At 36.3% G+C, this 26,981-nt stretch overlaps 1 protein-coding gene across 2 annotated transcripts in view; it reads right to left on the bottom strand.

The window, feature by feature from the left end:
- Nucleotides 1–1,367: 1,367 nt before the first annotated feature.
- The window catches only part of EIPR1 (EARP complex and GARP complex interacting protein 1), a 74,723-nt gene continuing 49,109 nt past the window's right edge, over nt 1,368–26,981 (bottom strand). Inside the window, exons 5-10 of one of the 2 annotated variants that reach the window (XM_038177552.2) lie at nt 23,919–24,018; nt 21,117–21,253; nt 16,592–16,759; nt 15,145–15,312; nt 15,037–15,060; nt 1,368–3,573 (exon numbers count right to left, since the gene is read on the bottom strand). In XM_038177552.2, the coding sequence (XP_038033480.1) occupies nt 3,399–3,573; nt 15,037–15,060; nt 15,145–15,312; nt 16,592–16,759; nt 21,117–21,253; nt 23,919–24,018 (772 nt within the window). In that variant the 3' untranslated portion in view covers nt 1,368–3,398. The remainder of the gene's footprint in view (nt 3,574–15,036; nt 15,061–15,144; nt 15,313–16,591; nt 16,760–21,116; nt 21,254–23,918; nt 24,019–26,981) is intronic. The other variant, XM_038177553.2, reaches the window with a different exon arrangement.

Raw genomic sequence — 26,981 nt, forward strand, 5'->3', positions numbered from 1 at the left:
GGGTGGTGTTAAAGAGGAGTGCCAGAGCTCAACTGCACGCTTGTGAAGACCACCTCATTTTGTATACCTTAAGCCACCACCTGCAGATTCCATTTAATAATCTCTAGTTCTGGTATCAGAAAAGGCAGGGAACAATCATTCCCTATTCATTCTCTCTCCTGTGCCACTTGTGATTGCATGGACTTTTATCATTCCCTCTCAACCATCTGCCTTTCAGCCTATTTAGTTATCCTTATACATGTGTTGCATGCTATTCATCATTCTTGTCATCGTTCTGTGAAACCTTTCCCAGTTTCACTGTGTCCCTTTTGAGATGGAAGAAACCAGAACTACACACAGTATTCTGGATGTCTGTGAACCACTGATTTTTAAATATACATGTATACTATGTAATGGGTTAACAATGCCTTATTTCTTCTCTACTTGCTTTCTACTAATTCCCAAGACTTCGTTAGATTTTTTCCTATGTCAAGATGATGTTTTTCTTTTTAAAGATCTATTATAACCCCAAAATCTTATTTCCAAGCTGTAACAGCAGTAACTGGGCACTACCAATTCATACATGTAAAATCAGTTTTCTCCCATATTTATTGCTTCACATTTTCTGCACAGAATTTCATTTTATCATCCAGATACTCCATGATGTAAAGCCCCTCCATAATTCTTCAGTCAGTCAACTTTACTACACTGAATATCACCTGGAAACTTTGCCATCTCTCTGTGCAGCCCTGTTTCCACAAAGGTCACACATATACTGCAAAGCACAGGCCTGGGTAGAGATCCCAGACTTCACTGGTAATTTCTTTTAGTTATGAAACGTGATGATTTATTCCTGTATTCTATTTCCTATCTTTTAACCAGTTATTTAACCCTCTGAGGACCCCTCCTCTCATCTTACAGCAGCTTGCTTTCTCTAACAGCCTGAGATGGGACCTTGTCAAAAGCCTTCCCTTTCTGAAGGTCATTTTCGTGTTGCTGTGAGGGCTGTGCACGTAACTCAGATCCAGCTTTAGAGATAGCTGAAAATGATTAATACTTGACCCTTCCTGCTCTCTTGATTCTACTGTAACTCATTTCATTCAAATTTGACCTGCTACTCCTTCCCTTCCCAGTGTTCACCACCCTTTTATTCCCTGTTAGTGATAATACATGCATTTGACCAAACTAAACCAAAAGAAAGTATTTTTTGTTATTATTTGTTTGCAGCTAGAGCTTTTGAGCTCTTGTAAGCTCACAATATTAAAGGAAATGCTGCTACATCAAAATTAGTCTGAAATCTGTCCCACATTTTATTACATGTTAAGATCAAACCAAATCCTACATATGGTTACGCAATTTCCTCTCACCTTCATACTACAAGCCACATATATTAAGAGACAATAAAATTTCATTAGACCTTTATTCGTAATGCGAATAAAGTTTTAAGAGTTCTGTCGCATACTAAAGGAATTCCACAGGGCATTTTTTTTGTGGGGAAAAAAAGCCACAAGGTTTTGTGTCTGAAGATTGAGAAGTCCACAAAAAGCTGCAGCCCAGCCAAGGATTTTGATATTCAGACAAATGAAGCACTATTGATTTGGAAATATAATTATTTTTTTCTTACAGTATACATGTGAATAACTCACGCCTAATTACAGATTTAGACAGTTTCAAATAGCACAAGTTTAAAATCCTAACACAGAAAAGCAGACCACCAGTATCTCCAATGAAGCATTCACTCTGGAGCAGACAGGCATCATTGTTAACACAAACAATAATACAGATGATTTAATTAAATTAATTCCATCTTACGAATTCTTCCAAACAAGCTTTTTTAAAAGATGAATTCTATTCCTGGCTTGTTATCTTTTCTGGACATTTCAGTCTACAGCAGTCAGTGATGCTCTCAAAGGGTGTTCTCATAGCAGCAGCTGTGCATACACAACAAATCACATTTGGACATATTTCGATCCAGACAGCGGATAAGGACAAGCAGAGGTGAGAAGCAGGCTGTCCCTCAACAGTAACTATAGCAACTGCAGGAAGCACAGGAAGAGGCTGGTATTGATCTTTCCATCCCATGTCCTTGCATTTCTTCTTCAGAGTGGTCTTACACAATGCCACCACAACCAACGCCATTTCATATACCCAAGTTCTCAAAACAACGGGAAATAATAGTGATGGAAAGACAACAGAATAATTACTGTTGTGTTTAGTTTAAGTATACAAAGAACAGGAGGCAGAATTTTCATTGTAACAGCAAGCTGGGAGTGTGGGGAGGTGTCAATATGTGCAGGAATATTTTACCATACCTTCCATCTATATTTCAAGTTTTCTGTGTATTCTTCTGCAGGGCAGCATCTGTCTGTTCCCAGCATTTGTGACAAGCATTTGTCACCAATGCCTACGTCATGTATTGCAAAGAGTAAGATATAGCAAAGGATGTTTTGTGCTTACTTGAAAGCCTGCTAAATTATACTGGAAAATGGCACAGAGCCAGAAGGATGAGAGAGAGAGATTACTTACAAGTATTAAAGAGATTTTCCAGGTTAACAACGGTGTAGCTCCAGAGTCCCTCAATATATACTACAAAACGAATAAGTTCTATGAACATGGTATAAACACATTACATGAGAATATAAGATGTTTTGGTAAAGATGGATGTTATTTGTAACAGCAATATGTGGCACAAAAGTGGATTTTATCCACAAATAATTAAGATGATACTTTGTTGATACTATTATAAGGCATGAAAAGGTACCTACTAAAAGGTATGAAAAATGTACTTTGATGGTTTCATTGTCACAATTAATATTTCTTCTTAGGATATTATATTAGTATTTCTTCTTAGGATACTCCAGAAGAAGAGCAAGGAGAACAAGAGTAAAACTGTTTAAAATACTAAACTGAATTAAGAAAACCTTTCAGATCATTCTCAACTGTATTTTACAGTAATTGAAGAAGGAGCTAGAACAGTTAGCAGAATGAAATACTAGCTAAGAACAGAAGTCTGCTTATATCAGAAAGATATGATACTATTCTTGTAGACAAGTAGATCACTTCTAGTACATGCACCCTACATTGTCCCAGTCTTATACAGGTATAACTCCTCTGTAGTGTACTACATCTGCATAAAGCTGAAGTAATAAAGCAGTAGTATGGAAAGGACCCGGTATCTCCAGAAACTGCAATTCCCAATCTCAGTGATTATAAATCAGAGACCATTAGCTAGCACAGGCTTTTCTAATGTATGCATCATATTTTTCCAAGGCAAATACAAAAGACAGAAGTGTCTACATTAATACAGATTTTCTCAACAATATTTGTTTAATAAAAATCAAAGTAGATCCTGAAAAAAATAATTAAATACCTACCAGTTGTGTACATCAAGATAACAACTCCATCATAATCCAAACAAATTATAACAATATGTGATATTTAAGAGCTCTTGGAACCCTGTTAATAACAAGTCTCCCATCATAACTTAAAGAGGCAAATAGCCATGGGTCTGCTGAGGACCATTCAACTGCATATACGCTATCTTCATGTTCTTCATAGGTAGCTATTACACTGTCCTGAAGGGGCTCTTTAATCCTAAAATTAAAAAAAAAAAAAAAAAAGAACAGAAAGTAAGGATCCATGAACAGATTTCATTTTAAAGTGTCACTAACATCTGGAGTGCAAGCTCCCATTTAAAATCTATGAATGCAATAGTGTGGTCTGAAGAAGAATCACTGCACCTGCTATCTGTGTGTACTTATATTTCAGATAACACAGCAGAGTCAAGTGAGTATAAAGACCCCATTTGCAGGGACTAAAGCATCCTTAATTCTCAACCTCAGTGTGGTTACCTATCTCTTAGAACCTCCACTGAGCATTTTTCTCCTCCTCTCCCTCTCATTATACTACAGGCATTTGAACATCTACATGTATTTTATCAACAACTTTTCTCTCACCATGGTCCACCCTCTTTGCTGTTAACTGAATTCTACTAACTGAATTTACTGGATATATAATCTCATTACGTGGAAGTAGGTAGGTAAGAAGTTTCAGTCATTAACAATGCAGTTTCTCCTGTGCTACACTCCTGGACCCATCCAGAATAGGGGAAAGGAGATAGAGGAATGCCTCCAAACACTTTCATTTCTCTCTCCTATTCCTTGTGTTATATCAACATCAGATTTACAATAAAACCTAGATTCTGATTATTATTATTATATACTTCACCTCTCACTACAACACCCAAGTTCTTGGTCACCTACATCACCACAAGACAAAAACTGATTCTATTTTGCATTACAAGTATTTAAAAGCAGATTCAGGCTAGTCTTTAAATTCCAAACCACCTCCAAGAGTCACTTATTGTGCTCTGATAGGGGAAAACAGCCTTTCTTTGCCCCCACCTCACATAGCCAATCCCTCCTTTAAGAGCAACACCACAGTACATTATTCTGTAGCTTCAGGGTGAGTTTGCAAAGGTCTCTTCAGAGAATCATAGAAAGGTTAAAGATCACGTAGTTCCACTTTAAAGATCCCCTAGTTTCCATCCCCTGTCATGGGTGGGGATGCCACCCACTAGACCAGGTTGTCCAGGGCCCCATTCAGCCTGGCGTTGAACACCTCCAGGTATGGGGCATCCTCAGCATCTCTGGGCAACCTGTTCCAGTGCCTCACCACCCTCATAGAAAGAAATTTCCTCCGAACATCTAATCTAAATCTCTCCTCTTTTAATTTAAAACTGTTCCCCCTAAACCTATCACTATCTGTTCATGTAAAATGTCACACTACCCCCATCACAGAGGATCACCCATGTCTGCGCAGTAGTGATCAGCCAGCCTTTTAGAAGCATCCCCCTACTTCCTCCAAAAAGGTGGGAGACACATGGTCTGATTTTCTGGATGGTCCTTTGGGGACCCAGGAATTGGGTTTGGTGATCCTTGATGGGCCAACTGAATCACAGAATGGCTGAGGTTGGAAGGGACCTCTGGAGATCACCTAGTCTAACCCCCCTGCTGAGCAGGATCACCGAGAGCACATTGCGCAGGATGGCATCCAGGCAGATTTTGAGATCTCCAGAGAAAGGGACTCCAAAACCTTTCTGGGCAACCTGTTCCAGTGCTCTGTCACTCTCACAGTAAAGAAATTTGTGATATTCTATGATTCAAAACAGACCTCTGTTACGGCTGCAGTCTTCCCAACAGAAAGCAAAAAACAGAGAGCATCGTGAACATCACTCAGTCATTTAAACAGATACCACTACTACCGAAATGAAGTGTTGTTACTGGCAGTCTTTGCCCTTTACTGCTTCTCTCTGAAAGCACACATCCCTACAATCACAAAGCGCACACAGCATTACATCTGAATTGCTTGCAGGATATCACTGGCCCACCTAGCCAGCCTAAACAGCTGTGAATCTCACATCATGATTAAAATTCAATTGAATTTAATGAATAAACCAAAAGCAGTCTGATAGCTTCAGATATTTAGTTTCAAGGACTATTATCATTTACTTATGTTACGTTTAAGGCCAACTAACAAAAAGGGTCATAGCACAAACAACATACAGCCTCTGGTTAATTGCAGAGAGCAGAATTGTTTTGCAGTTCTCCCAAATACGTACTTTGCTACAAACCATCTAACAGCAGAGAGCTAATAAACATGCATATACAGACACTTCATCTCCTGCAACATGTTTTTCTAACTTCCTGTTAACTGACATGCCTGGTTAAGTGAAAGTTGGTCATGTCCCCAGACAGCAATGTGCTTCATGCAGTGCTCACCCACTTATCCAGAACTCCATTATTCTGAAGGTTTCAAATGTCTCTCTGGAAAAGCAGGGGAGTAATGCATGGTGCACATCGCTGTCAGGGGACATGACCGACTTTCACTTAACCAGGAGTCGCAGTTAACCAAAGGTTGGATAAACAAGGACAAATAAGCCTCTAACTTACACTATGCTCTGTATGCTCCAAGTTGTTTCAGTCTTTCATTTAAATAATACAGTTCATCTAATTTAATTTACAGAATTCAGAGGGGAATAATGAGCGCTCAAAAAAAGAAAACCCTAGTACTAGATGAACCGCTGTTTGGTATTTCCATTTATAATTACAATTTTTAACTGTCTTATTGTTGTTTATACACTTCCATACTCAAGAAGAAAATTTCTTCCATAAAAAGAAGGTTTCACTTGATTCTTCAGATCACGAGGTGTTTTTTTTGTGTGTGTATTCAGTCTTTGTTTTTAAATGGGTTAGCTCTATAACAATGTTTTTACAGACTACTTGTTCACAAGATTGGCATGATCTTGAAACCCAGAATATCTCTGACTGATAATCAGAGAAAATCCTTATGAAAGTAATCCCTTGGTGTAAAAGAGCTAGATACTACAGAAGATACATAGATGGAAAAAAAATCTCAGAATGACATGTATCTCAAGAACAATGCAAAAGATCTGAAAAAACTGTACACGGGTATCCTTTACAAACGTTATGAATGAAAAAAAGTTAAGATCTTTAATTATACAATGGGTAATTAACCCAAAAGGATTCTGTAAAGAGGAATAACTTGGGTAGACCTGTGCGGTGTCAAGAGTTGGACTTGATGATCCTTAAGGGTCCCTTCCAACTCAGGATATTCTATGATTCTATGAATAAAGAACAGAATATTTTGTGTATCTGTAAGATTGTCCAAAACCAGAAGGCACAAGGTGGCTTGTGTTTTGTGGTGTGTTTTTTTTTTTTCCCTTCCTCTCTTGGAGATCGATCACTTTACCCCACACTCAGAGACATCCAAGAAAACACCACAGAATCATCTACATTGTGGCTATGCAAGCACTTTTTTTGGTAATCCAAGACTAGGCTGAATATACAATTTTCGACTTTGCATAAATGTAGGAGACTTAAAAGAAATTTACTTTGAGTCCCAGGGCTAAAATTATTTACTTTTGATGATTTTTTTTTACGCTGCTTTTAGGTATTTTTTTAAAATCTATTCAAGAATCAGCTCAGGCTCTCCTAATCTCCTGGATATTAAATACAATTTGGTTAATGCAATATATATCCTTAGCAGCTATGAAATTGACATTTATTTAACCACAGTAACAAGCACTTTTAAAAATATATTTATAAACAAGAACCTGATAAAATAATCTAAAAAATATATTGACCACAGGAAATACCAGTGAGACATATGCATATACCATATGCATACCAGTGAGACATACAAGACAACTTATCTTAGGACATCAGTTTTCTCATTTGATATTTTAATTACCTTTGTTTTTGTTTTTAACCAGTTGCTACAATTTTATTTCTCCTTCACATACCACAATTTCAGAGTGTAACACAATAGAACTGAGTGTATTTTTTCTAATATTCTATTTAATGTAGCAATAATTAAAAATACTAATACTGTTCTGTCATGTGATTTATTCTCATCTCAAAAAACCTTCTATTAAGTACTGACTGTTAATGAAAATTCACAGGTTATTTATCTTCTTGGTTCACATGCATAACACCAGAGACAGAAGAGGAGGGCATTCAAATTGGACTGGTTATCAGGATAAAAAGAGCGGGTCTTTAGCATATTTTGGAACAGGATGGGTCATTCAATTTCTTCCCAGTTAAGTTCAGAAACAGGACGATTACCTGTACAATGTGAGTGAATGAGGTAAGCTTTCCTCCATACTACTTTAAAATGTGTAACTCAGGTTGTTGCCAAAACAGAGATTTCTGTTTTTACATAAAACTTGCTGTTTATAGGTGTGAAAATGCAGTCATGTTATAGCTAGATAAGTGTACTGAAGGTGTAGGTGGCTTGGCCTATTGATTCCTAGATAGAGAAGTCTGACTAGAACTTCATTTGATGAGCATCCTTGGTAATCACTTGTTACACCTGGCAAGCTTTGTAAACTAATTTTCTTCCTTGTCCAAAACTCTCCTTGCCCCTTAAAACATTCCTTGAGTTTCAGGTTTTCCTGTAGTAGCGTAAAGATTTTTTTTTTCTGAGAAGATTTAAGTACCATTTTCTTCTATAAATATATATATATATGTTTTTATATATATTCTTGCACTGCATCAATTGACAAGGCACCAAACACTTATGTCATCAAGTATTCGCATTAAGAAATGTGTAATCTCTACCTACATCCTGCATAAATTTAATACCTGTGCCAGACAAAGCTGAAACAGGACTTCATTCTCTTTGTAGTCTTATTCGTATTGCACGACCCCTACCAGCTTCTCCTACAAAAGGAGAAGAGCTTTCATTTTACTAGATAACATTGAGGTTAATTGTGTTACTGACTTGAGAGAGAAACCTGTTAAGCTTTGGATAATTGTTTTCATGTAGAGAGCTGTTATTTCCAATTACTGCTCATGCTAACAACCACTTAAGTTTGCAGTGCTAGAGATTCTGTTTTGTCACCACAGTGTTTAATAAAATATGTTTTTCAGAGTCACCAAAAATCATTAATTCCTTATCACAGTCAAAGTTAAATCCTCTTTAATGTAAAAATTGCTGTGAAACAGATGTGATTCAATAGAGCAGCAACTCGTACTGCAGCCTCCAAATGAATCCTGAAGACTAAATGCACATCATTGGACTCTAAAACAAGCCCAGCAGATGCCCTTTTCCCTTTAACTGCAGGGCAGAACTTTGCAACTCTAAGAGTGTCTCTGGTAAGCTCAGACAATGCACTAGCTCATTTTTTACCCTGTTAAGGAAGACAGAATTCAAGGCTTTTTATACTTGAATGCAATTTCCATGTATATTAATTAGCCGTTCATTCTATTGTAAGCCTTATTTTCTTACACAAAACACAGCCTTCTGAACTGCTTCTATATGAAAAAACATTAAAAAATGTTTATTTGTAATATATTGGGTTTCATAGTTGCCCTACTATGAAATATAAATTGAGAGCATATCTGCTGATGAGAATTAAAGAAATAGTAGAGATTTATTCTTTTTTTAATTCAAAATAATCTAGAAGCTGGAAATTGCTGATGCACTAGATTTGGCCCAGCTTCCTTACACATCCTACCAAGTGAAGCGCCAAAGACTGGCATTCCCCAGAACAACAAATGTTTAAGCTGTTTTATTTATTATTTTTTTTGGTTAGTCCTATAGCATGATTCTACTCTTGATTTTCTAGATTAGAATCTATAAATTCTAGATTTGAGACATAAATATCACAAGCAAATTATCTTCACCATTAACACCATTGGCAGCTCAATGAAAACATCCGAAAGCCATCCTTATGACTGTTTGACTAACATTTTTCAGAAGTGTAATAATGACAAAATTTGCTCTCCTGAATTCACAGATACATATACAAAGGTGTTAGCGTAGATCACACAGTCCATATGTATTATGGTGAAATTATATGGTTTACTATTCAAAATGCCCCAAACCACCAATTCTATCACAACAGTAGAAGCCATCACCTCCTTTAGATGAAATTTTGAACAAAATCTCTTTCCACAGAGAGGCCAGACACCATTTGCCCTCTGCCACATTCCAGCAGCTGAAGGTGTTACTATACTTAAAACCTCATTAAAATTCCACTATTCCAATGAGTTACTCTCTACCAGGAGAGTATATACCAGCCTCTCAACTTAAAAGGCAAAATGGTGAGAAGTCCTCATACTAGACCTAGCTCTGTTCATAAATATATATATTATTATTATTATTATTAATGACAACATGGCTAACATTTATAGTGAAAAAGATAGTAACAAAACACTTCTGGGAAAACACTAATAAATCTATTTCCTAATCTGAATTTCTGGTATGATCTAAATTAGGTAACTAATAAAACAATAAGCTTTGAACCTACCTTGCAAAAACGTAGCATAAGGGAGAAGGCAGCCCATGGACCTGAATAATAGTTGTGCCAATGAAAGACATCTGCCACAGTCACATCTTAAGTGATCAGGTAGCATGTAAATACCAGAGAGCTAAGGGAGAAGGTAGCACAGCCTGCAAAATCATAACTTAAATATGTCTTCCTTTCTAAGACTGATGTATTGACTCAGTTCTGTTGACCACAGAAGTGTTTTCATTGGTATGGATAACAAAAAGGGGTTTTTTTTGTTATTAATTTTCACCCCTACATATTACATAAATGGAATATATATTCCATTATCAAATAAGCCTTGCAACAAAGTTCTGGCCATAGACAATATGAAGAATGGAAACACTTCTGAAGACATAGCCTATACTTTACTGTTGCCATGCCTATGGTAGCAGATGGCCTTTTCATGCACTATATAATCATCATACCAAAGAGTTCTACAGAGTTTAACATTTAAACCTACAGAGCAAAGGAAACATGTTGCAATAACTACAGAAAAAGAATCCAGATTGATGAGTAAAGATGGCCACTGAACTGCAGAAGCCTGGTAGATTTTGTTGTTCTGTTAGAGTAGAATTAGAATGAATGTCAGACTGATTTAATTAAACTGAACATAGACTCTCTTGTTAACAAAGATTTTGGATGACCAAACAGAGAATAAAAGATATAAGACAGTCACCTCCTCCCTTTGGAGGAAGAGGGTTCTTAGTACTCTGCAGATGTCTAGAAGGGATCTGACAAGCATCTTAAGAAACTGCAATTAAGGCAAGCTCATTGTTGCAATACCAGACTGAAAAACCATTAAAGAAAAAGTGAGGCTGAGGAGAAGCCAGCCTCCATCACACCCACAGGGGTTGAATGACACCATGTTTCAGATGTTTTGTTTACGACATGCTTCAAAAAGAAACTCCCCTGTGTTCTTGCCCAGGTTTACACGCTAGCTTTGTTTTGGGGATTAAAACAAAATGCTCCCCAAATCCTTACTTCATCTATGCTATTTTTGTTTTGTACACTTCTTTCCACGTCTGGGTCAACATGCTAGAAATTAAGCTAGAAGAACAGTATTTCATTCCTTCTTCCTGTGCTAGCTTTTTGCCATATTTGAAAAGTGCATTAAATTATCCAGATCATGAAGTTGACCAGAATACACCATAGCAGTCCTCTAGCCACATGTCTGTGCCGCCTCCTCCCTGTGGAAACTGTGATTCTCTTTTTACGAGCACCTGTTTTTGGCAGAGTGATGAAGCTTTACCTTATTCAGTGCAAGGGCAAAAGATAGTTGGCACATTCATCCTAGATACAAAAGGCAGCGTATGCACAGCTAGCATGTTTTGGAACAATCAAAAAGACAGTCAGTGAGAAGAGGGAAAACTCAAGAATATGGCTGATGGCAAAAGACAATTCTAAAGAGAATTAGAAGATTCCAAAGATGATTCAGAAAGCAGTAAAGGTCCCTAGGCTGCAAACAGACAGGGGCTGGAAGCATACCCAGGGGAAGCATCATCTCCTTTTCCCATCTTTCTAATGTTTCCTCCTGGCCACAGAGACATGATACGGGCTAAGGAGACCTTTGATATGATGCAGTGAGGATGTTCTTCTGTTTTTATGACTGATGAGAGACAGCAACAGCAGCAGCAGAAAAAGCAGGAAAGAGACCGCAAACTAATTGCTCTGATCTGAATCAGCAGTTGAGAGGAAATGAAGGTCACTTGGTTGTGATCTGTGACAGAACCTCAAACAATGTCCTAGTTACACCACTTATGCAAGCATGCTCCGGTCTCCAAGATGGGAACACATGTCAAGGTAGTAACACATACATTGACAAACACCCAAAGGAGAAACCTCAAAGAGCAATTCCTTAATAAGAATAGATAACAGCAACGTTTTTGTTATGCTGCCTATTCATTCCTCAGTAAACCTATATTCCTCTCTTAAAAATATATATTTTTAAGTTTTAATCCTTAAAAAGTAGACATTTACTACAGAAAAGTTGGGAAAAATCAATGAATTGTGCACTCGTAATTCTACATGTTGTCACAATGTTTTGTCTCCAGCCAAGAAATACATTAAAACATAGGAAGTTTACTCCAAATTATCTAAATATATTAAAAATTAACTTGAGTTTTAAAGAACTCAGAAGTCTTAGCTGTTTAGAATTGTAATATAAGTCGTTATCTTTAAAATATGTTGATTTTTGCTATGTAAAAAAAAACTTCAAAGATATAACTTGTATATACTCTTAATTTTTACATTTTTATATTTAACCCAAGGAGTATATTACAAGTTATTTTAGTTATAACAAAAAAAATAGCATATGAACAAACAGCCTTCTCCCTTCTTTCTCTTAAAAGAAGGTTGAAATGTCAAGTGGAGAGTTGGTAGCTCAGTCTGAAGTTGACTGACTGGAGATACTATTGTACAGACAACTTCCTCTTCCTGGTGTATTTCATGATATGCTTGAGAGAAAAAAAAATATATATGATAAGAGTGTGTGTGTGTGTGTGTGTTTGTGTGTGTGTGTCTATGAGACATCTGTGCTATTTAATAGGAATAGAATGAATACATTTCCCCTAACAGGGTAAAAATGAACCTGGTAAGGATATAACAACTTGAAAGAAACACCTTCCTACTCCTCAAAACCTGTTTTACAGAAGACTCAGTACCCATAGAATGGTACAATAGGGTCTTCAAAAAGGTCTCCAGGTGGGAAAAAGGTACTAAAGCCTAAATATTTGGCAGTAGTCATTGACTAACAAGAAGTATTCCCAACAGCTGTTATGCCCTGTTTCATTACTGCACTCAGAGCTAAACAGACATTCATCTGGCAACAGTTAAGGCTGGTGAGTACCTTGCAAACGTCCTTCCAGCTCAACTCGTAACAAGGAGAGGAAGCAGAAAGACAAAACTCTTACAGTATCAAGTGAATGTTACAAAGGCCATTATTGTGCTTTCACAGATTTTATAGAGAACAGGTTAGCAGCTGAAAAGCACATATTTAGAGTTCTTTATAAATAAAGAATTATTTAGTCATTTAGTCATTATTGATGGTACTCTTGCAGCCTCTGGGAACAGGTAAGGGTTCTGCATCATCACTATACAAGTCATTTACATGTATGATGTGGTTTACATCCATCTCATAGAAAAGATGCTGTATTTGTTGTATTATTTTTGCATATTACTGGTTCCAAAAATTCCTCTTCTAGAAACAACACTTGTATTTTAATTAGACAAAGAACAACGTTTACAAGCAACACAAATTCAGAACAACTCTGGGTAACCTACTATAATCCATCTGTCAAGAACATTACTTGTAATGTTTTTTTTGTTTTTTTTTTTTTTTTTTTTTTATATCAATGCATTCCCATCATATTCCCTTAAGATTCTGTAACCTCTTTCTCGCTTCCACTAATGCTACTTATATTCCATTCAGAACAAAATGAATATAATTCCCAAGCGAATGGTAACCCACCAAAAGGTACATATTTGTAGTCACGTATTATAGTCACATTCTAGGTCATTTACATGTATGATGTGGTTTACATCCTTCTCATAGAAAAGATGCTGTATTTGTTGTATTACTTTTGCATATTATTGGTTCCAAGAATTCCTGTTCTAGAAACAACACTTGTATTTTAATGAGATAAACAACGTCTACAAGCAACACAAATTCAGAACAACTCTGGGTAACCTACTATAACCCATCTGTCAAGAACACTATTTACTTGCAATGTTTTTTTATATCAATGCATTCCCATCATATTCCCTTAAGATTCTGTAACCTCTCTCGCTTTCACTAATGCTACTTATATTCCATTCAGAACAAAATGAATATAATTCCCAAGCGAATGGTAACCCACCAAAAGGTACATATTTGTAGTCATGTATTATAGTCACATTCTAGATAAGTATGTACTGTTGATGTGAGCAACTTCCTACACACCTAAATTGATACCTTTATTCTCAAGGTACTTATATCACCAACTGATTCTAGAGACATTTAGTATTTAATCAAATTATCCATTCCTATCCATTTAATAAAAAAGAGTTTCCAGGTTCTCTTTACATGAAGCCAATATGTCAAAACTAGTTGGAGCAAAATTATGTCTTCATTAACAAAGGTGCCAGAGCAACCTTAAAAGTGCAACTACAGACATAATCTAAACTTAGAATTTTAAGTGAAACACCTGAAGAACACAGCTGAGTAACTGAGGAGTCCTTTTGCAACTCCTCCTTATTCCTCATCCCCTCCTTATTCCTCCTTATTCCTCATCCCATGATCTCATCATGGTTTAAATGACCATTCCTCATTTAAAAAATTACTTCAGAAGGTAATCTGCCTATTTCATTGCAGACACTTTTGCATATTAAAATAAATCAGCCAACTTAAAACAATTGCAAGCAATGAGCATATCTATACACATAGTTGCGAAGAACAGAAGAATACAGACTAAAGCCAATTGGCCTCAAAATATTTTACATGAGTTTCAGTACCATTACCCTTGTTTTACCCTTGTTTTGCAAAGTAAGAATCTGCTGAATATCACCATGTGTGCTGGTAGTAAAATTAGAAAGCATCATTCCATGCTAGATCTACAGAGCTCCCTCTATACACATATATACTGATACAGAAGAGGAAAACTAACATTATATATTGCATAATGAAAAGATTAATATGGTTTTTGCATTTCAATTAACTCTTTATACAGAAAAGCCCCACTCTCCAAAATACACATGCAAAATTTGTGACTCCCCACACCCAAGTGGAAAAGTGTTTACAAATGTTTGCAACAGCATGTATTATTCTCTACCAGCAGAGCTGAAAACAAATTTATCTTTTGCTTGATGGAGGTCTATAAAATACTGGTTTCTAGAGCAGTCAAGATTCTTTAAGCATGAAATTTACAAGACCTAATGTATTTGTACTTTTTTTTCTGACTGTACAGAAGACCACCACTGAACTGTTTTCCTAACACATACACAAGAAAAAAGGGCAGATTTTCAACTCTCATTTAACGCAGATTATTGTATGTGCTTTATTTGATCCAGAGCTCCCTTAAGATGATTTTTTTCACTCACCCAGCTGACTTTAGGACCAGTTCTTAGTATCACCATCCCCCTTTCTACCAGTGAAAATACGTGATTGTGCCAATTCAGAGTGGACTGCACCCAAGAATGAGAAAATATCAAAAGGAGGAAGTACTTACCTGAAAGGCCTGTATACAAAAATCCTAGTCAGCAAAGAATAGCAAGTTAACCATTACAATGAAAGGACAAACAATTAGCATCTACATGAAACCCAGGAAACTTCATACTTCTCTTCTTGATGCTGGTCCTCTTGATCACTCAGTTCATCATCATCTACCATATGCCCAAATGGTTCAGAAGAAATTGATACCATATTAGACAGTATAACTCTGCTATCACTGCTTCCTGTAAGGATCAGCTGATCATGGGAATGATTGTATCTGACATTCCAGACCCTAAAAAAAAAAAAAAAAACACAACATCCTATTCTTGACAGCTTGAGAGTGTATCAATATTGCTTAGAAGACTTCATTTTTAAGAACAGAATTAAAAATTGATCTTTGATTTGAATGAGGTAAGTATGCATAGAAGTGAAATGCCTCATTCCAAAGACGACTTTTTGCTTTGTTCGTTTGGCTTTTAAGCTTCCATGTCATTCATTTTCTAGGTTTATCTTTAAAATTCAAATACATTTTGAGAAAAAAAAATCCCAAACCCAAAAGATACCACTCAGTGATATAATTCCTTGAAAGTACATGCCAGGTCATTGTTTAATAAGTCAGATAAATATTTAAGTTCTAAAAATAAAAGCATCCCCAAAGCAAAATACAGATTAGAAGTGATCTTTTAAATAAAAGTCTCAAACATTCTAACAGTGAAATTTAAAATAGACCCTAAAACAAAAGAAGGATTTTTTTTTCCAACTTCAACATTGTACATATCAAGTTAATACTGAATGTCTTAGGGTTCTTTTTGTATTATTTTCCTTTTAATCTTCTCAGGGAAAAAAAAAACATAAATGCTGTTTCTGTTAATTCACATCTTCATTCCCCTCAAAGCAGCTTCAGGGTCCAGATTTATTTTGCAAGAATTACTCCAACTGAAGTCTTGTAAAATATGAATTGTTCATCTTGTCTTAACCATAGAAGTCTACAAGTGTCAAACAAGATTCTCTCTTTGCTCCAGCCACAGGCCAGAGCAGTAGATAGAAGTTCTAAATATTACCTTAGAGGTTTTTTGTTTTGTTTTGTTGTTTGTTTTAAATCACTTGCTCTGGCTTAAGGGATGCAAATAGCATAAAAAAGTGAGTTTGCATTATTGCACATCTACCACTCTGCACTGGAAGGATAGATGGCAGCTGCTGTAACCAAAACAGCTCAGGGGCTTCTCTGCACATCAGGTGCAGCAGATTAGGCTCAAGTTGGGAAGGCACAGCTGTATCCCAGCTGGTCCCTACAAGCCAAGCTCTGTGTTGTGCTTCTCAAAGGTGTACCCTATCTCCCCAACGTTAACAACAGTTTCTTGCCAATTACACTAAAACATTGTCTAAACTCTTAATTTACAATCACATGAGGAACATTCACATGTTAAAACCTTTCCTCTGTGCAGAAAAATGATTATTCACAATAGCACAAACATAGTTAGTTTGCATTGTTCCTAAACAGTAAAATAATTAGCTGAATAAATTACATAAGCCATCCACCCACAACACAGCATGCAGATAATTTGTTCTACCAGTGGGAATGCTCCTCTAGTGTCTTCACTGGTTCAGTGACATTTCTTGTGTCCCAGAATTTCACCTTGCAGTCATCGCCACAGCTAGCCAGGTAGTACTGTTTATTGGGATTAAAGTCGAGGTCTCGTACCAGCTGTCCATGTGCATTTTCTATGCAATATATCTGTCTGTAAAACACATTTAAAAAATTAAATGGTCTATAAAAAGCTAACTGCACTCCACTGACAAGAATCTGTTTCCCTGGAAACTTGCATAATCCCCTTAACACCCGCAGACCTTGAGTTTCCATTGCTAGTGCATAGTTTGGGGGAAATCCCAGCTGTTAACTGCAGTGAGTCGTATAGATTTCTCAGCTTGCTTTGAAGTTTTCCTCATTACTTGTTTGTATTAGGATCATCTGGAGCTAAAAGCAAACATGAGATCCATATTATTCTAGCACAGCTCTCTAGCAACTTCATGAAAATTCTGTGACTAAACCACAGTATGTTCAGATAAGAGCTTCTGTAAGTATTTATACCAGTTCTGCATTTATGATATGTTCTCTGTGTAAAAAGAAAAAAAAAAAAGCTGAGATGCAAGGGAGGCGATATGACCAAAAGATCTTTATTACATTATTCTGAATTCACCTTTTTAAGCTCTGGCATTTAGCATTAACTCACCTTTGGCCTTCATACAACTTCGCTGTGTTTATGTGCTTCATGTGAACCACTTCAGAAAACAGTACTGCAGTAATGACAACTACCTAGCATGTTTATTCAAAGCACTCAAGCTACATCATTTTGCCTCACTACCTCCCCCCTCTTAAATTTGCCTCTTTGTTTGTGCTGCTGCATCACAGGCTGGACATAAGGAAAAGGTTCTTCACAGAGGGGGTTGTTGTGCACTGGAACAGGCTCCCCAGGGACATAGTCACAGCACCAAGCCTGTCAGAGTTTAAGAAGTGTTTGGACTGTGCTCTTAGTCACAGTCTGAATTTTTGGGTAGACCAGTGTGGAGCCAGGAGTTGGACTTGATGATCCTTATGGGTCCATTCCAATTTGGGATATTCTGTGATTCTATGATCATTGGCTTTATTAAAAGGCTGTACCTGTTTCCATGACCAGTGTCAAAGCCACCATACCAGGGTTCTGCTTAGATCTGAGTCTCCTACAATCTTCACAGTACTTGTACAGAAAGATTTGTTTTGTTTGCTTTTTTTTGCCTTTTGTTTTTCAATGAAAAATGTTTTCCTTTAGAAAATGAGGACTGACCAAAAGTTTGTATTTCCTGAGGTTCTCCCATCAAGACTAGAGGAGTCTCTTGTTGTTAGCATCTAACTATCAATAAAAAGCAAAAAGTAGAATCATAGAATAATGGAGACTGGAAAAGACCTTCAACATCATCAAGTCCAACCATCAACCTTAACTACCAGGTCCCATCACTAAAACGTATCCCTTAACATCTTGTCCACCCTACCTCCAGGAATGGGGACTACCCCACTTAACCGGGCAGCTCATTCCAATACTTAACCACCCTCTCTCCATCAAGAAATCCTTCATAATCTCTAACCTAAACCTCCAGTGGTGCAACCTGAGGCAGTTTCCTTACATCCTATCACTTGTCACCTGAGAAAAGAGACCAGCACCCTTCTTTACTTCAACCTCTTTTCAGGTAGTTGCAGAGTGATGTGTTATCTCTTTAGCCTCCTCTTCTCCAGACTAAACAGCCCAGTTCCCCCTCAAATTCTATTTTCTAGTCCCTTTACCAGCTTTGTTGCTTTTCTTTGCATTTTTCTTCTCAAGCAATTCAATGTCCTTCTCATAGTGAAGGGCCCAAATCTGAACACAGTACTTCAGGTGTGGTCTCACCAGTGTCGCATACAAGGGGACGGTCACTTCTCCAGACCTGCTGGCCACGCCATTTCTGATGTAGGCCAGGATGCCGTTGGCCTTCTTGGCTACCCTATCACACTTCTGGCTCATGTTCAGCTGGCTGTCAGGCAGCTTTCAGCCACTCTTCCCCAACGCCATAACACTACCTGGGGTTGTTATGACCCCAGTGCAGGACTTGGCACTTACCCTCTTGAATGTCATGCGACTGGACTCAGCCCGTTAATCCAGCACATCCAGATCCCCCTGCAAAGCCTTCAAACCCTCAAGCAGATCCATATGAGGAGATTCAGAGTGTATTATGCATAGATTAACCTCTTTCCTGACAACTACTGCAATCACTTGGGATAGAGGATATCACCTAGATATGAAAACTCTTCTCAAAGGTTGAGAGACTGAGGATATGGCTGAGGTATGCCTTCCTACCAGCTATTCTAGCGTCTGAATTTTACATTTTCTTTTCATTTCTTGTAACTTCATGGGAACTTTTTTAAAAATCTCAAGTATGCTTGTAACAGTAAAACACTTTTTCCCCTCACTATTGCACTTGATTTTATTGCACTTCATTCTTGATTGCACTACTCATGCAATGTGTCAGGGTTTAAAAAGAAACGCCACTACCCTACATTCCGTTATGCTTACCACAAAAGCCTTTATACTAACTTAACTATTAGTCTGATCACTTGATTGATCTCTTTCCTTCCAAAATACAAATATTCTTTCACTCTATCATTTTACCTTCAGCAATACAGCGTATATTGAACTTCCCACTAATACCTTAGATAAGTAGGATTACATCAGACTACACAAACATTTCTTCCAGCTGTTTGTGCCCCTTTCTCATATACTTTTTTTTTTTTTTTTTTACAGTTTATCCTTGGACTCTGAATGTCCCTGATATAATTCTATAATTCTCTCTAAAAATCCATTCAGCCTAGTGTCTGACCTGTCTGCTTCACAAACGCTTCTCTGATTCAGTTTACTAATGATTGCTTCCTTGTCTAGTCTAACAGTCCTCCTGCCAACCTCTTGTTTTTTCCCATCCTTCTTTGCTACTTTCCATACCACTTACTCTATCTTACAGCTATCCTACCTGCACTCTCACAGAGGTGGCTATTCTAACTACTTTAAAAGCTCCTTTCCTCTTTGCTGGTATAGCAAATTTTCTGACCTTTTGGTTTTTGCATCTTATACTGCCATGGTTTTTATATCCCTGACTTTAAACACCTACCTCTAGCCCAGACAGTCCTTATCAAATATTCACATTATTCTAGACATATTACAATGTAACTGGAAATGAGACATTCTTGCGTGTATTTTTTCAAGTAAATTGCAAGAAGCTCTTCGGCATGGTGTAGTTTTCTTAAATTTGTTCAAGGACAATCTAATATGAGATTTGATTAAAGTAATTAGAACTGTGGGGTTTGCTAACCAAACTACCCCTTCATTGCAGACCTTGTTAATATCTGGAGCATCTTTCACACAAGTTATTCAGAGAATACACTTAATACAAGATCAGAAATGCAAAACATGAAGTAGACTTCACAGCATTAAACATTATCTACTTAGAAATAAAGGGTTTTATCTTAGGGTCTGCATGCTGTATGTTAGAAAAAGGTTTCTCCTTTGACCCTTCCTCTTTTCTATGCTTCATTTAAAAAACCTTCATAAATGAGCATATATAGATGTATATAAAGTTAGATTTTTATATATCCTTTCACAGGGCAAAGAATAGAACTTTCAAATACAACAGGTATACAAGTGACTTTTAACAATTGTATTTGTATTTTTAACTTTTGTTCATTAAATTAAACAAACCTGTTAGGCAGAAACACATAAGGCTGGCAAACATGGGGATTTATTGCTATACCCCTGAGCTGGCAGGAACCATAGAACTAAATTTAAAGTCATCCCCCTTTAAGGCAACAAAAGTTATTACAAGACATCAGTCTTCTCGGTTTAGTGATAAATTACTATGTGCTAAGGGGATAAAGCGTATCTTAAAAAAGCTTGCACAGGCTTTAGTAGTCATGGCAACAGATGTGCACAACATCACTCCTTTGCTTATCAAAATCACAACTACGCGGGGGGGAACACCATATTAGGTAGACTCAAAGCTTTAATTAATTTGGTTGTGATTTTGACAGATTCAGTAGTTTCATATAACTGGTATGCTAGAGTCTTACATATAGTATAGTGTACTATTTGTTAAAATCAGAAAAGTGAAGTGAAGAGTGAACTTACCCTGTGAATTACCTTCAGAGATTAAAGTATGTAAAGTATATAAAGTATACTTTATAAAGTATGCTACGAAGACAGTTCATAGCATAGTCAGGACTGATGGTAAATCCTGATTTTCAGTCTGTATTACACAACAGCTTCATTCAGGTAATGCCTACATATTGAACAAGTCATCTTGGGACCAGTACATAGTTGAGTAAAATTCAATATATAAGTTAGAATTGAAGCTCAGGGAAAAAACTGAGAAAACCCTTTACTAAACTGTGAATACATCAGCTATGCAAGCCCAACCGTTCCATTTATAAGTGATAGCTTTGCCACATTTCTAATCTTAAAAAAAAGTTAGGAGCAATGAAAAATCCATCTCCAAAGTAGATTGTCTTTTTCTGAGAACAGGACTGCAATTTTTCATTACCTCATGCTTCGTGTATCCCATCCTCGAACAGTGGTATCATTGGCTGTTGCAATTTGTGTACAATTGTGGTGTGGACTCCATCTTCCAGAAGTAAATTTTAATTGTCCTTTCCCTTCCAAGGCTGCAGAACTAGAAAGCTTAGAAAAAATATAAAAAAGCTGGCAATGTTTCTAAATGTAAAGATGCAAAACTAAAGTGAAATTAGTTCCACTGAGGACAAAAAAATGCACAACAGCCTAATGTTTCAGGCATAACATATTAGCAAAATCCTGGGATAAAACCAGGTAAAAAATTAGGAAGACAAAACTTATCTTGTATCTGAAGATAATTTTTACAAAGGCTTATATAGTGTAATATATGCAGAAGCATTAGCAGTACTATACTTCTTTATAACCTAAAACAGTTTCAGATCTGAATGTGTTGAAACATTAGATAGATAATATAATATAATACTATATAATATAATATAATACTGCAGACATTTGTAGCTGTCTTAAATGAGCAAATAAGTACGTGCTTTTAGTTTCATGATTAGTCATACAAGACCCATGAAATGGGGGGTTTTCCATATGAAAATACCATATTTTAACTGCAGGAAGAGAATTTGTGGTAAAAACTATTCAATAAACAAATAGCAGCATTTAAAAATAAAAAAAAAAAATCAAGACCCACAAGCCCATGTCATCACATGCATGCCAATCAAAATAATAGAAGGTACTAGATCACAAATCAACAAACTGTAAGAATTAAAAGTTTCACAGTTCCAAGGTTTACACACCATGAACAGACAGCTCTGCATCTCCATACAGTTAATAAAAGGAAGACAGAAAAGCAATTAGTTTTGTCTTTAACATAAGGCAAATTGTCCTCCAATTCCATGTGAACATGGGGGAAAATACAAGGTGCAGACACTACAAATTATTTATATTTCCAGTAATGTACTGAAGCTGATTGATTCATATCTGAGAGGGAGGTGGAAAAGGAAAATAACTGCATTTTAATCAGATTAAAAAAACATAAAAGTTAAAAGTGCCTGAGCAGACAGACATATTTGGTTGTCTTGCACATGACGTTCATATTTACAAATGTTTCATTGAGAGGGATTTCACACAAGCAGATTACAGCACTGGATCTTGTTGGATCACTTTTCTCCCTCACCTAGGTATTAACATATCATAGAATGTTCTATTAAATACAAGATTTAACAGAAAGCTTGCTACTCTCAGCAGAAATATAAGACCTGGTTGGATGAAAAGGATTAAATATATATACTGCTTACATAAAGTCTAACAGACTGACAGAAAAACATACTGTTAATACAAGACTGTTTAAACCTCCTTACGTGTTATTCCAAGACACCTTTCTGTAGTTTCTAATTTATTACATTTCCACTGAAGAATGTCTGTCTTCACATTCAGGTTAACAATCTAGAAAGTACAGCTCTTACCATCCCTAAAATCTATGATGCCTAAGACGTGTTGTCTTCCAAAAAATCTTTCTGAAGTATCTATGTTTTAAGAATACATCAGTCTTAGCATGCAAGCTCATACATTACTCATGTGTTAATATGTGATACCATACTGTATTCAGACTTAGTATTGTTTTACCATTCCTACTGCGTCTGAAAACCTTTCTACAATTTGCAGGTTATTAATAAAAAATAAGATACAGCACAGGACAATGGGCTGATGGTAATAAAAAAGACTGTACTGTTTATTTTTTGATGGTCAGGCAACAGAGAACACAAGGAGCTTGAGTAGGACATCTCAAAAATTAAACTACCTTTACTATAATGTTAAATTCTATTGATACTGACAGCAAGAGTATCAAGAAAAAGAGTATCTCAAATCATATATCTCCAAAATCTGTCCTTGAAACAGAAAACATCACATGAATCAGAGCATCACAGAGTGGTTGAGGTTGGAAGGGACCTCTGGAGGTCATCTGGTCCAAACCACCTGCACCCAGGACCATGTACAGAAAACAGCCCTATATGAAACACTGTAACATGAAAGCACAATTGTCCTCCAGAGTAATTTTTCAACAAGTTTAAAGAAGGCATTCCAAAGAAGTCTGCCCATCACACAGGTGTTAAAAAAGAAGTATTGACTAACGTACGAGTAAGGTAAATCCAGTGGCTTCTCTATGCAGAAACATACAAAGTTTCCTATATATGATCTATGCCATTACACAAATATGTTTTTGTTATCTAGAAGAGGTGACAAAATCAGAAGTCCATGCCAATGACACCTTATTGTGTATACTACTGAGTATCAGATAAAATGATTTTAACAGTACGTGAAACAGTCTAAATAGATGATTTTGTGCTAAATTAATACTGACAACTTAAAGCACAGTAAATGGGGGAATTTATGCAAAGCCCGTATGCAAGGGTTGTAAATTAAACAGAGGGCTGTGACATATTAACCAATATTGGTTAATATACTGTCATGTGAATTAGATTATTTTTGGCTTTCTTAATCATAAATATTCCCCCATACATATTTATCAAACTAATATTGCTTTTCTTTAGAATAAATAGGAAAGTAAGGACAACTCTAGAAAAAGGGAAATATTTAACCAAAAACAACAGATAAAAATATCCAGTTGCCTATTCTTAAACACTCACGTTCAAGACAATTGATATACTATTCATTTCCTCCACACATGTTAGAGATAACAAGATACTTGAGGAGTCTTTAGGGAGGTAGTAGTTAAAAGATTAGCAAATTGAGGGCTGGTAAATATTGTTCTTTATACTGTTTTCAAATATATCATGATTTGTTTAAAAGAAATTCTTACCACAGCTTTGGCTGAACTTTCCTGCAAATCCCACAATAATATGTTATTATCAGCCAGAGAAATAATCTTTTTACCATCTCCCATAGGTTCCCACATAACACTGTAAAACAGGAGAAAAAAGATTGAAAAGATTAATCAGAATTAGCACTAGAAAGACATTTTAAGTTCATGTACCTAATCTGTTCCAACAATTCCTAAATGATTTTGATTATGGTTTCCTTCAGCTGAAACTGGCCCACATCTGAAGTGCAAAACTTGCCATTAACAACAACCAAGCAACTTTTATATGTCATAGATGAACGCTATAGCAGTGTCAGTTACTTAAACTGTATGATACAAAACCAGGCTTGCTTACGGAATCTTTTAGTCAGCTCTGGTGCTTTCCTTTTCCTTCTGAGTACCCTTTGACATCCTGTCCAAATCTGTCAGAAAAAGGAATGCCATTCAGCTTCCCTAGACGCAAGATCAAATGTAAGAGTTTCCTGAAATCCCCACTTCATTTGCCATCCATTCTGTATATTCAATCAAGCAAAATGAAAAGTGATTATGTCATTGTAGCACAAGCCATTCTGCATCCATGCAAGGGAAAAACCAAAGGCCTTGACATGCACTCACTTTAAGGTTTCAAGCTAAATTACTTGAAAGTTCTTCATATGCGACTTTGCACATCATTTTTGGAGGTGCATCAAAAATCATAAGCCTCAGAGCTTTGATGCTAACAGCTTCAAACTCAGCAGCTGTCATCACAGCTCAATCAACACACCCTTTTTACCTGATTCACCAGTTTTGTGCTATACATGAAAGAACAGAAGAAATCATCAGCCCTCATCTCTATTTCTAGCTACAAGAAGCGGCATACTCAAACCAGGGGGTACAGGCAGTGCAGCTAAATACATACACAAAAACCCTAGTAAGTTTTCTGGAGATCACAGTAAGGTCAAATGAATAATACTCATTATTTGATGAGAACAGGTTTCTGTATCCAAGACTTGTACCCAAGAGGTCTAAAATAAAATTGTGCAACTTCCTACCTCCACAACACAGCTAAAGATAGAAATTACAACTTTAATATCGATAGCTACATGGTGAACATTTCTCCTATCACTAGACAAAAAACTTGATTTATTCAAAAGCATTTGACATACATGTTCTCAGTGCAAATGTGAAGAAATAGCTCTTGAAGTTTGTCAAGAGTCCATCACTAGACATAGATTTTCTAGGCTAACTTCTTGCACGAATCAAGTCAGTCTCTGGATTGAAGAGATGGAATAAGGCTGTGTGAGTAGATGCAGTGTTGGGCAAGCAAGCCCAACATTAGGCAGCCAATGGCTACCTTCCTACCTTGGTACTGTACACTAGAAATGCTCTTACACACCATTTATCTCCAAATTCATATTACTCTTTTATATTACTCTTACCTTCCTAATACAGTAAGTATGATCTGTCTGACATCAGACCTAACCCAAGGGGCTCAATACAATCCAGGATATGCTATTCCATTAGGAAGAGCAAGTAACAGAAATGTAGGTTCTTCACACCTTAGGTGAAATATTTCATTCTCATCTAAAATTTTCCACTTTGCTTCTTCCATGAGGAGTTTCATTGTTTTTAAACTCTGTACTTTTACTAAAAAAAAGTGCTTAGACAAATGCAACTGTTAAAGAGAAGCCAGGTGATAAGGAGAAGATAGAATCATGCCAAAAGAAGGTAAATTAACACCATGCAGATGAAGAGGCTGGAACTATAAATACAGGTGTGTTGCTGACTCCTCACCCACTGAATGTTTCCCTAAGGCAAAAGAGCAGCTCAAAGAAAGGAATAGCTTCTGCATCTATCTTTTGCTGGAACCATGACCTGCATCCTTATTACACTGTCAGTCCATGGGAACTAACTACTTATAAAAGATCATTTGTAATGAGCTCTGTTGTATTAGGACAAAATCACTTCATTTAGCACTTTAAGCTGCCATCATGTTTTAGGTATTTTAACAAGCATATGGAACTAGAATGGTTCTATGATTTGCTTTAAATTAGGCTTTTACTTTTATTATTCTCAGTCTTATTTTTAACTAGTGTTTTTTGTTAAAAGTTGTATGTTACAACTTGGACAAACTTATAAGCAAATGAAAACAAGAGTTGATAATAAAATGATCAATCAGTTTCAATTACAGGTTCAAGCATCAATTTGCTTTATAATAATTAGAAGTAGCCAGTTGTCACAACTATGTGTATTTCAGAATTCCATATAGTTCTGCTGCACAGGTATATTTATTAAGTCCTTCAAAGAGATGAAAACACTTTATCCGCATATAATAGGATAAAATATCAATGCACCATGACCTCCACCTGATCACACAGTTAACCTTCCACAATTCACTTTCTCAAAGTGAAGACATCATTTTGGGATCATAGCTTTTAAATTCCATCAGAATCATCACTGCTATAAGAGGTGACAAATAGGTAAACTAAGAAATCCTCAAGATTTCAACCAAGATTTTTTTTTTTAATTTTGCTTTTTTTTAAAAAAAAAAAAAAAAAAAAACTATTTTTCTTACATATTGCTGGAAGTGCAACATTGTTGTTTGGTGTTGACTTATGCAGATATTCTCTAATTATACAGAATAAAATTTGGTTTGAGCAATTACCTCTTCAAGGGTTCTTCCAGACAGAGATCAATATTCTCATTGCCTGTTGATATATTTGTTCCTTTTCCTACACTGATCACTGAACTTTTGGTTTTAAATGCAAGATTGGAAGCATTTTTATTTTTATTTTATTTTTGATGTTTTCAAAGGTGGGAAGAAATTGCATGTCTTTGAGTGTTACTGAGCTTCAAGGTAAAGAATTTTTATAGCTGAATAGTACGCTAATTAGCGCCAATTATATAACCCAGCTGACATATCTTAGAACAAAAAGGTCTCTGCACATTCACTCTGTCCTTGTGAGATGCCCATTTTGCTTCTGTTTAATTTATCCTTTATGAAAGTTCACTGTTTTATGGGTGTGGTTGTGGTGATCATTCACATTTTATAATTTAAGTGGTTATTCAAATCACCCTTTGTGA

This window comes from Anas platyrhynchos, chromosome 3 (genome assembly GCF_047663525.1).
Source record: "Anas platyrhynchos isolate ZD024472 breed Pekin duck chromosome 3, IASCAAS_PekinDuck_T2T, whole genome shotgun sequence".
Classification (NCBI taxonomy): Eukaryota; Metazoa; Chordata; class Aves; order Anseriformes; family Anatidae; genus Anas; species Anas platyrhynchos.